Source organism: Sinocyclocheilus anshuiensis, unplaced genomic scaffold (genome assembly GCF_001515605.1).
Source record: "Sinocyclocheilus anshuiensis isolate Anshui unplaced genomic scaffold, SAMN03320099.WGS_v1.1 scaffold1594, whole genome shotgun sequence".
Lineage (NCBI taxonomy): Eukaryota > Metazoa > Chordata > Actinopteri > Cypriniformes > Cyprinidae > Sinocyclocheilus > Sinocyclocheilus anshuiensis.
Window position 1 is genome coordinate 132,058 of NW_015546114.1, and position 11,377 is coordinate 143,434.

Genomic DNA, 11,377 nt, shown 5'->3' on the forward strand with positions numbered 1-11,377 from the left:
TCTGTAATCAGCGGTAAATCTCCATCACCTGCGTGCTTTCACATTGAGCAGCATTAACTACACAGAGCCGTTGTTCACTGATGAGCTGTGCAAAACATCGCGCGAATATGAACGTGGTTTAGCGCAGCTCGTCAGTGAACAACGGCTCTGTGTAGTTAATGCTGCTCAATGTGAAAGCACGCAGGTGATGGAGATTTACCGCTGATTACAGAACCGGCTTTACTGATAAGATGCGCGTTAAATATCACATGCGATTAATCGTGCAGCCCTACACTGTAGCTATGAAACAAAGGGTATATTTGTAAACAGAGCACATGTGTGTCATTCACACATGTGCAATTAGGGAGAGGAAGTGCATGAGTCAGGGTGGGTGTCGTGCAGCAGTCCCTATGCAGTGCAGGGTGAAGGGTTGGAGCCAGCCAGCCGTGCGCAGAGGAGGAAGGGAGTGTGTAGGTCTGAGGGCCTGTAACACATTCTTACCTTCACCTGAGGAGACTGCAGCTTCTGGTACATCTCCAGAGAATAGTGATGGAGCCACATTTCCACAAACACCTTTAGAAACACACACAACCATGAAGTTCATGCCAAACCATGAAGGACACTCATCACAAATGACAAGTTAACGTGTTAACTCCTACCTGCAAGAGTGTCTCTGATCTCCAGATCTCTTGAGCAGCAGGGTCAGCGTTGACTGAGGGCTGATGGGTAATATGACGCTTCAACAAACTGGTGCTGTGACCACCATATCCAACATAAGGCACATTGGGAGACCTGGGACAGGAAGAATATAAAACCATATATAAAACTGGAGCTTATTTGCTGGTCAACGGATCTTTTAAATGACATCACGATACCTTGGAGCAGGAGAGGCCACAGTTCCCCTGGTGTCCGAGAAAGGTGATGGAGGCACATTGCCCTCTGTAGGGAGAAAGTATTTGAGGTAGGTGTTGACAAGCACAAAGTATGTGCTATCTGAGCAACTCCCATGCTGCCCTGGAGGGTAGTTCTGAAAAGGTTATTAAACAACATTTAAATGAACTGATAATGAGCCAATAAGATCCTGTAATCCTGTTAAATAACCATCAGGGTGTGAAAATCGAGTAAACAGTACATTTGTTCTTGCAAAATGACAGCGGAAGAGCTTTTACCTTTGGTGCAATGAGACTGGAGGCAAAGCTGAACATATAATATTCAAAAGGATCTGCGAAAGATTAAAAACAGATATGTTATGTGAGAGAAAGACAGAGTGATGAAACAGCTTTGTAACAGTTATAATAAGTTATATAATACAATTTATAGCATAATACAAAAGTTAGGTTGTAAAAAGCCAAGACGTACTGAGCAATAGAAGGCCTGACATGGGGAACTGGATTTTATTGTGAAACAGAGGGCAGTCTGGCAGAACCCCAGCATGAATGGACGACTTTATAGGACCCTGTGCAAGCAAAATACAAATTAACACAGACACGGATAATAACGCCATTTCCACAAAATCAATCAGGGATGATGCACCTAAATGAATATACTTACTGGCAGATAACTGACTGGAAACTCATACTTGTATTCCTCAGCTTGTAGTTTGTACACCAATTTCATCATAGCACCACTGTTGAATAAATATTTAAAATGTGATAACAGAGCAACAATTCAATATCTACACTACCATTCAAAAGTTTAGGTCGGTAAGAGTTTTTAATATTTTCAAAAAGCACTTGTGCTCTTATGCTCACTAAGGCTGCAACTATTTTAACAGTAAAAACAGAAATATTGTGATATTTTATTAGAAAGGAAATAATTTATTTATTATATTAAAATATTTATATTTCAATATGCAATTCATTCCTATGATGGCAAAGCTGCCATAAATACAGTCTTCAGTGATACAATTTTTTTTTTTTTTTTTCAGGTTAGATGAAAATTATAATTTTGAACGGTAGTATGATTTGTACTCTGAAAAACAGTGGTAATACTAGTCACAATACTGAACACCACAAAATAATACAAAAACAAAATAAAAAGAACCTTGGGTCCAGGAAGTCCATGGCGATGTTGTATTCTGCCGAGCGAGCCTGCAGAAACCGCAGGTTCCAGCCACTAAGGATTCCATCCAGGCTCCCGAACACACTCTCCACCAACCAGGGAAAGATTGCATGCAGCTCCTAATCAAATATATGTCATATAAACACAAATGAGACTTTTCATGACTTAATACAAAGAGCAGAGGCGCATGCACGCCATCCTCTAAGCAATCCAAGGCCTCACGGTCACAAGTGACTTAGCCAACAAATGAAGCAAGAAACAGGCATGTGTGGCTTGCACAAACTGTCAAATGAATCTGAGAAAGGAGGTCACAGAGTTCAACACTAAACAAACATCATTCATTCAGACAGCACTGAGTCGAGTCAGGGTGAGGGGAAGAGGCGCCAGCAGAACAGCAGCTGGTCCAGTGCCATGTGCCAAGCAGATGACACTGCGTTTAATCTCTAATACATGGGCAATGGTGCTGTTGCCTCAACAGATTTTTCTGATGAATCTAACAAAAAGCTGCCTGTTTTAGGTGCAAAAATAAGGACTTTATAAAGTCGCAATAATTATAAAGTGTATCACAACACTGTAAATAATAACATTAATCATAAATGTACTAATAAATAAAAGAGTTTTTCAATATTCGTGCGTGCATGTAATAAATCAGAGAACCATACCTTTGCAGGGTAATCGTCTATAATTTTGCTCAACTCGTGACATCTTTGATGAAGAGGTTTATTGGTCCAGTCTGCCTTTAAATTGGCCTGCAGGCAGCAAGACACAAAGGTTAGACAGAGAAATATAATATAATATATAAACAGCTGAATCTAGTACTAACCAGAAGATAACTGGGCTGTTGCAGGGCAGGTGCAGCCATGAAAACTCAGACCACTGATCAACACAAAACCTGAAATTAAATATCAGCAATATAATGATTCAGTCACATTTCAAAAAAACATTTAGCATCACTAACGTTAGTGAGGTACTTCTCGCACTCCAGTGCCAGTGAACAATCAGCGTATTTCATGCTTGCTTAACTAACCACTCTCAGTCTATCCTTAACATAACATTTTAATTTGCCTAAATATATTTTTCTGTAATATTACCGCTTAGAGGTTAGCCAGCTAGCTCCACTATCAGCTAACGGTGTAGCCTGGACATTATTTTTTTCCTCTGTAAAAGGACTAAACGCTCAGTCGGATTCATGATCACTTAAAACAGATATTAAACATGCCAAATACATTTTTGAGTATATTACCTCACACGCAAGAGAGAGAAAAAAAACAATATTTCTAGTAAATTCCAGTAGACCGCGCTTAGATCCAAGAAGAGTCAAACGCGTTGGTTATGATGTCATGTCCGCTTAGCACTGTGTAACAGCGAGGGCGGAGAATGACGTCAGATTGTTCTAGCCCAATTTAACCCCTGATTATAACACGTCAGCTCTGACCCTGTGTTGTAAAGATTGTAGTGAAGATACCTCTTGAAAATACTGTTCTTCAACTCCCAAAGTTTGACATGTGAATTATGCATCTCGCATAAACTATAAGTTATAAAATCCTAAATCTTTTATTAGGTTTATCTGAGTAAAATGTGCTGGATGAACCACAGGCCCAATTGTTGGGAGGATTCAAAGGAACATCAGACTATATTAGTCATAAAACCCCCAAATTTGGATGCAAATTAATATCTAATCTATGTGATGATATGAAATTCAGAGAGTAATAAAGGCAAGTCTATGGAAAACATTTGTCAAACTGGATAGACTTCAAAAAGAACCTGAGGCAGAGTAGCACCGATAGCACAAACAAAACAGCAGCCTAATGTAATAAGAGTGTGTCACGTCCAACAGCCTTAAGGGTTGTGTATATTTCTGCACCTCTCAGTCTTTCATATGCATTTGTTCAGTTTGGGTAAGAATTTTGCCACTTAGCAGACATTACAAAGTTACTGGATAAGTAATAGTAATACTAGGAAAATAATAATCAGTCATTTTTTTAATCTGCAAAAATTGCTTTATATGAGCTCTCAAATTTGCTCAGTTTTTGAAATGTTGCGCCAGCAAAACTTAGAAATAACAAAGAGCCGTGAACTTCTCATCTCTAATTCAGAAATCAGCCATGTCTGTGCCAAGTGAATGTGGTTAGTAATTGCTTTTATATAAGGCTCATCTTGCATTTGAAATACAGCTAAATAATGAGGTCTGTATTGAAACTATGATACTAATGTGGAGAAAGTGTGAGTATCTCATTCGGTTTTCATTTATTATTGTTTGAGTCTTGAGATGAATTTGTTAATCATTTCAAGAGAACTTGCATTTCAGGAGAGATTGCTTTCTGAGTTGTGAAAGTATTCAAAATGTGTATTAAAAAAAAGGGACACGTAAGACAGAGACAGTTACTGATTTTTCTTCTCTCTTACACCATTCTTATAAGAAGTAAGTCTTATAATTTCTCATCATGCTCAATCATCTAACATTACAGAGGAAATATCAAGTGCAACATGGAAAAGTCTCAGTTGTCATTTCCATCTTAATTTGAGAAATTCCACCAAAACTCTGAATGTAATGATGAATCCTTAAGGGTCCATTAGAGAGAAATTACTTTAGTCTTTGTTTCTTCACTCCAGAATTTATTCTTTCTGCAGGCATCATTCAGAATCATCACAGTGCGTAAAATAAAGGAAAATTAAACATTAAATAAAATAAAAAATAAAATAAAATATAAACTTACATTAAACCGAATTTTAATAAAAAAGCATATTCATTTTGAACCTGTGACATTGTTTTATTGAAAACATATGCAAGATGGATATCTTTGGACAAAAAAATAAGAATAAAATAAAATAAATGAATGGAAATAAAATATTAAATTACATTAAATTAAACTGTAATATTTGTAAAATACATGTTTTGAGCCTGTAACATTTTTTTTTAATTGTGAACATATGCTAGACGAAATTTTTGTATATAAAAAAAAAAAAAAAAAATATATATATATATATATTTTTTTTTTTAAATACGTTTTTCAGTTCACCACTGTTTCATTCTGTTTTTGAACACAGGAATGTGTCCTTGTGAAAATGACCCCTTACACCGTGTGTTCCTTCCAACCAAAGCATTGTGTGTGAACCACTGCTGGGCAGGAAGACACTTGAAAGCTTTGTCAGATACCAGTCAAAACAGTACAAATTTTCTTTCATTTTGATTATTTTGCATTATTTTTCCTCTCTTTTACCATTTTTTCTTCACTTTGAATCATGGTGGAGACAAATAAAGGCAACTGCCGCAGTTTCATCCCCATTGCCCCTAAGGTAAATTGGCCCTTTATCAAAGGCAGGCCTCATCTATCAGTGCAAAGACGGGTATTGAAATTGCTCTGCTGGCCACAAATCAGGCCAATGGATCAGTCCCTTATCTGAAACAAGGCTGTCATCACTCTCCAGCTGGAAAAAGAGGAAGAACCCTGGCACGAGGACCTTTTTCGTTGCTTGGCTGATGGATATGACCCCCTTTGACCCTTGGATGACCAGTTCACCTGGTGTGGAGTCACATCAGGGTCTGCTAATCAGGGTCATTCTCTATCTCTTTCAACTTCATCTTCTGCAGGTCAATGCAAATAGATAAAGAAAGTCATTCAGGACGGAGAGCAGGAAATAGCCTGTTCAAATCAGGCTGGGAAAGTGAAGGCTACTGTTTTAATCAAACTGGTTCTTAGTTTAATTGTTGATTTTATCCACTTGATTTTCTCTTCTGATGGACATTTGACACCATCATATATAAAGGTATACAAATTACGCAACGGGGAAATTATTTTCACCATAAAAATTAATTTTAATGAAATGCCATTGATCATGTCATGATAAATAACAGCCTGAAATCATGGTGTTGAAAACACATTCATCAAAATGAACATCCAAGAGCAGTATTTGCATGGGGAGAAAATAACCATTTTCTGTATGTATGAATTCCTTCTCAATATTTTTCCAAGAGCTCAACAAGTAGGTACTCAAGAGGTATAATCAGAAAATTCAGTCTGCATAAGATAAACAGTTAGTCAGGCCTCATACTTGAGGCCTACTTGATCTAAAAAAAAAATAAAAAATGAAGCGAAACAAAAAACAAGTGGCTTGCAAAAGCGGTCCACCTCAACTTATTTACTACTTTCAGTAATTCTCTCAGTTTCGTGAAAATAAATTGTAATACAAAACTGGATGTCTGTAGAGCAACACACATTATTATTGTAAGTTATTTGCAAATGAAGTGGTGGCCTGTTTATGGCATGGAGGAAGGAACGCTCCAAAATGACAAAATAAATACGAAAAGGCAATTCTGTGAAGCTGTAGGCATTTCCTCCACTCAGTGTGTGGTGTTATCAGTCCCTCAGGAAAGGAAGAAGACCTTTTCTCTATTCGGTCCAATTGCAGCTGGCAAAAAATGTATGAGCCAGATTTTGACTGGCAGTAAATTCCCGCAGAGAGTTAACTGTGTGACTCAGAAAGAGTGCTCTTAAATGAGAGCGTAGACCGAAATATATCTATTTTTCTCATTCTCTTATCAGAGCTAGTGGGCTGCTGTTAAAATAATCTAGAGAGAGCTTGAAAAATGGCCCTGGGTCCTCCCATTGTATTTGAAAAAATGACAAAAAGGCAAAAAGCGAAGCAATGATTTTGGGTTCCTGTCAACAACTGCAAAAGTTATAATCTCATGTACAACTAAATAGGTTTTTTACACTGCTCTTAGAAAAACACGTTTCTGATTGGTCAGTTGTGGAATTAACGCTCAGATTGTTGCCCTGAAACCAACGCTATTCACTAATTTTCACTAATCACTTCGCAGACTTATTCCCTCTTGTTTTGTACAAATGCCACTGGCTGCAACTTGTGTCCTCGTTATTGATTGTGGTGAAAATTACAATCAGATTTCATATTAAAGTTATTGTTCCATAGTTCGTTTTGTTGCTATAGACTGATTGTTTTGCGCAATTGACTGTTTTTTTTTCTTTGCATAATTTTTAAGATGATATACAGGTAAGATTATAATCATCCAAATCAATATTTCATGCCAACAGATTTATTTTTATACATTTTGCCAGTATCACAAAATAAACCAAATGTACATAATGCCTTACGAAATAAATGTAAAGATATACTATAGTAAAAAAGAGCCCAATGCGGTGTGTTAATATGAATTTTTCTATATTGATTTTTCACATATTTTCCTGTATTTTAAATTACGCAATGTGTTGTGTTTAAGATTAATGTCAGTAAACTTAGTGGAAAATGTCCTGGCAGAACATTAGCTACCTTTTCTGTTTTTGAACAGTTTTTTTTTTCTTTCAGTGTAGTTGTGATTTGTTCAGTGTACTGATACCTTTAAACTTTATTTATCTTGCTTAGCCTCTTGAGTTCTCTTGCACATCTGAAAATATCAATAATGCATGAAATGCTTAATTTGATGAAAGAGCAGTCAGCCGTGTTTATCTACCCAATCATGGTTCACTGCAATAATCGCATTAAAATGTGATGACACAACAATCTGTTCTGAACAGCCATGACAGTGAGTCAATGAAATGCATGTTTTACAACGTCTAGCTGAGATAACCGTTGGCGTACAATATTCAAATAGTTATGAGAAGGTAGGGAAAGGTTTTTACAACAAACAAATGAAATCAAGTAAAATGAAATAAAAGCACAGCATATATTTCATTTCCAAAGTGTAATAATACATAGATCCATAGCTAAATTAACATATCAGTTAACATTAAAAGATAAATGAGGTTCCCATTTGAAGAGGTGGGAGACTGGTAATGTGGATCTAATGGGACAGAGCAGGCAGTCCATCTTCTCTTTCTAATTATTACTTTAGCTGAATGCTGTAATGGGGTCGGATGTCGCAGTGTGTTTGATTTAGAGTTGCTGGCCCTTGGCTGGTTGATGGCAGGACTGCATGTTCAATGAAAACCAACTTTAGCGGAATGTCCACAAATGATTGTGGTGACAGGATGACCGCTGGACATCACCACCTACGGTGAAATGAATTATTATTTATTTATTTATTTGAATGATAAAAAAAAAAAGCTTGGTTTAGGTTTAGATTATGTTTTATGTCTTAATATGCAAATAAAACGATTTATGTCATGACAACTCTCTGAGAGTTTAGCATGGTAATATACATGATAGTGTTAATGTGTTTGGTCTTGGCAGAATAGATCGTCTACGCTGCTGCTGTGGCAGAGAAAGTATGACTTGCTACTACTAATACAACCACAAACATGCTGTTGTGAGTATGTAAGAAATACTGCTGCTACACATATAACATATATGAAATAACCGCCATGTATTATATACATGAAATTACCCAGTAGCAGATCTAGGTGGTGCTGGGGAAGGTGGAGGGTTTCTGAAATGCACTGCAACTGTTACAGCAAGCTCATTGGCTGCCAGTGTTGGGGAGTAACTAGTTACATGTAACGGCGTTACGTAATTTAATTACAAAATAAATGTAACTGTAATCAGTTACAGTTACTAAGAAAAAATGTGTAATTAAATTACAGTTACTTATGAAAATGTTAACGATTACAAAGGGGATTACATTTGAATATTTACACACATCTACATATATAAATCCAAAGACAATGGTTACTATTGTCAATGGTAACCACAAATTAACCATGGTTTTTGCTACACTAACCAGTTTAACCATGGAATTTGTAGTAAAAAATAAATAAAAATGGTAATCCATTTGCCAAAAAAAAAAACATGTACTTTTACTAATAAAAGCATGGTTAATTTTTGTAAGGGATGTAAATGAAGTAGAAGCAAGTATATGCATATTTTGTTGTGTATGCATATGAATATTAAGGTTTATGGGTACCACTTTATATTTGGTTTGTTGTGTCAAAAAATGAGTTGTTTGGTGCAATGTATAGGCTACTGTGTTACGTTGAATTGCAAATCACTTTTGCTGCTATTTAGGTGGGATGAGGTTAAGTTTAGGGACAGGTTTGGTGGTTTAAGCCTGGTTCGGCTGTGTAATAGATTTAACTACAATACTTATTTACAGATGTAATTACAGGTACATTTTAAATAGGGTAACTTGAAATCTGTAACCGATTACATTTCCAAAGTAACCTTCCCAACACTGTTGGCTGCTGATGTGAAAAGAAAACAATCAGCTGCGACACTTGAATAATGATGTGATTATATCAGATTGAGTTAGAACCTATTGGACTGTGCCATCTAGAGTTTCATGACAGAACTTCGTATTTAAAGGAATAATTCGCCCAAAAATGAAAGTTTGCTTTAAATGTACTTACCCATAAGGCCATCCAAGATATAAACCAAGAGTTCATCCAAGATATCATCCAAGAGTTTGTTTCTTCACTGGAACAGATTTTGAGAAATTTAGCGTTATAATACTTGCTCATCTATGGATCCTCTGCAGTGAATAGATGCCATCAGAAGGTGAGTTCAAACAGCTGATAAAAACATCACAATAATCTACAAGTTATAATCCTCTTGTCCATCCATTAATGTCCTGTGAAGTAAAAAGTTGCATGTTTTTAAGAAACAAATGCATTATTAAGGCAACCATACATAATTCATAATAACGCTTCATTCAGTGAAAAGTGCATCCCTTGTTGTCCTCTCACATCAAAATCCTCTAAAATATTAATTAGATTGATATGTTTAGAACTATTTTTTGCTTGTAAATAGTGCTTGACCTGTGCATATTTCTCTCCTGATTCAGATGAGACAAATTTTCAATGTAGAAAGCAATATGATGGATAGAGGACTCGTATTCTAGCAACAGTTTGAAGTTAAAAGTCTTAATGTTTCTTACAAACATGGGGTGGGGGTTATTCCTTTAAAAGAAAACCAGTAATGAGATGCTTTGACAGTTACAGGTTTGAAAATAAAAAAAGCGGGGGAAAAGAACCCTAAACTATAACACAAAGAACCATTTCAGCATAAAAGGGTTCTTCTGAATGCTATGGAAATAGAACCACTACATCTAAATAACCTTTGAAGAACCATATATATTTTTTTAGAGTTTAGAGAAGTCTTTTTGATAATCATTTGGAGTATTTTATGAAATTGTTCAATTTATTCAAACATATATTTAGAAGAGGTTAACAAAATCATCTTATTTACATTTGACAGAATCCCCCACAAGTCATAATAATACAAACAAAACAATTGAAAGTGACTGAGAGGGAATGAACTTTTGCAGTTACAGAAGGTCATCTCATCACCTTTGGATCTCTAGACAGGCAAACAAAGCAGGGCCAGGCCTCAGGTACATTATGAGTAAACAGCCCCTGTAATGGGCCCTTAATCGGACTGGGCAATCTGGAGAGGGAGGCCCGGAGCTGTGGTGGACCGACAGCGAGCTGGAGGTGACTATGTGGCAGTTATTATTAGCGCTATCATTGATCAGAAAGGGAGAGTGCTGCAGATGAAGTGGAATGATGGATTTCATGGCTCCAGCCCACTCTCACTGCTGGCGCCGAGCATAGAAAGAGGGAAAAAGCAGGCACAAGAGACCACAGAGAGGATGGGTAACTGTTGCAAAATGAATCTGTAGCACTCTAAGCTCATTTTAATTTTCAATCGGTCACTTTTCTGTTTTACACAGCACACACACACACACACACATGCACGCACGCACGCACGCACACACACACACACACACACACAAGACACTATAAATATATGTATGCCCTTCATTTTTTTCCATCTCTATTCTTCTTCCCCTCCTCTTAATGAGATACCCCGTAAAGGCATAGTTCACCCAAAAGTCAAAATTCTGCATCCTTCTTGTTGTTCCAAGCCAGTATGAGATTCTTTCTTTTGCAGAACACAAAAGAAGATAAACACCCTGAACACCCAGGGTACTCTTTTCCAACAGCAATTGAAAACTGCAATTAGAGGCTATGATGCTAAAAAATGGTTTAAAACTGCATGAGATTTTTTTTAAACTCAAATGGCTCCAATTTCTGCTCGCTGTGTCTTTAAGAGAAGGTTCTACTGTAATTATAAAAGGCACAGGCAGAATTATGGCATGATGGGATGCTGCTAAATTATCTTATATCATGTCAGCAATTCATTGTGGAGAGCTGCCTCTAAAATAACTGGCTTGCTCACTCTGTCTCTAAATGTCAACTTAAATTCCTGCCAGATGATCAGACTGAGCAAAGCATACTGACATGATTTATGAGGCAGCAGAAGACAAATGTACATCTTAATGAAAACAGCAGTGAAGTCTGATGCTAGCTTAATATCTTAATACATCATACCTAAAATAACTGGGCATGAGCTTGCATAAAATTATAGATTTTACCTTTTACAA

The 11,377-nt window shown here is 36.7% G+C and overlaps 1 protein-coding gene across 2 annotated transcripts in view; it reads right to left on the bottom strand.

Moving 5' to 3' along the window:
- Window positions 1-3,401, bottom strand: part of LOC107700779 (sphingomyelin phosphodiesterase 4-like) — a 14,420-nt gene extending 11,019 nt beyond the window's left edge. Inside the window, exons 1-10 of one of the 2 annotated variants that reach the window (XM_016502584.1) lie at window positions 3,284-3,401; window positions 2,864-2,932; window positions 2,703-2,789; window positions 2,023-2,159; window positions 1,531-1,606; window positions 1,339-1,435; window positions 1,149-1,201; window positions 855-1,006; window positions 639-771; window positions 481-552 (exon numbers count right to left, since the gene is read on the bottom strand). In XM_016502584.1, the coding sequence (XP_016358070.1) occupies window positions 481-552; window positions 639-771; window positions 855-1,006; window positions 1,149-1,201; window positions 1,339-1,435; window positions 1,531-1,606; window positions 2,023-2,159; window positions 2,703-2,789; window positions 2,864-2,902 (846 nt within the window). In that variant the 5' untranslated portion in view covers window positions 2,903-2,932; window positions 3,284-3,401. Of the gene's footprint in view, window positions 1-480; window positions 553-638; window positions 772-854; window positions 1,007-1,148; window positions 1,202-1,338; window positions 1,436-1,530; window positions 1,610-2,022; window positions 2,160-2,702; window positions 2,790-2,863; window positions 2,933-3,283 lie in introns of both variants that reach the window. The other variant, XM_016502583.1, reaches the window with a different exon arrangement.
- Between the last annotated feature and the right edge of the window lie 7,976 nt (window positions 3,402-11,377).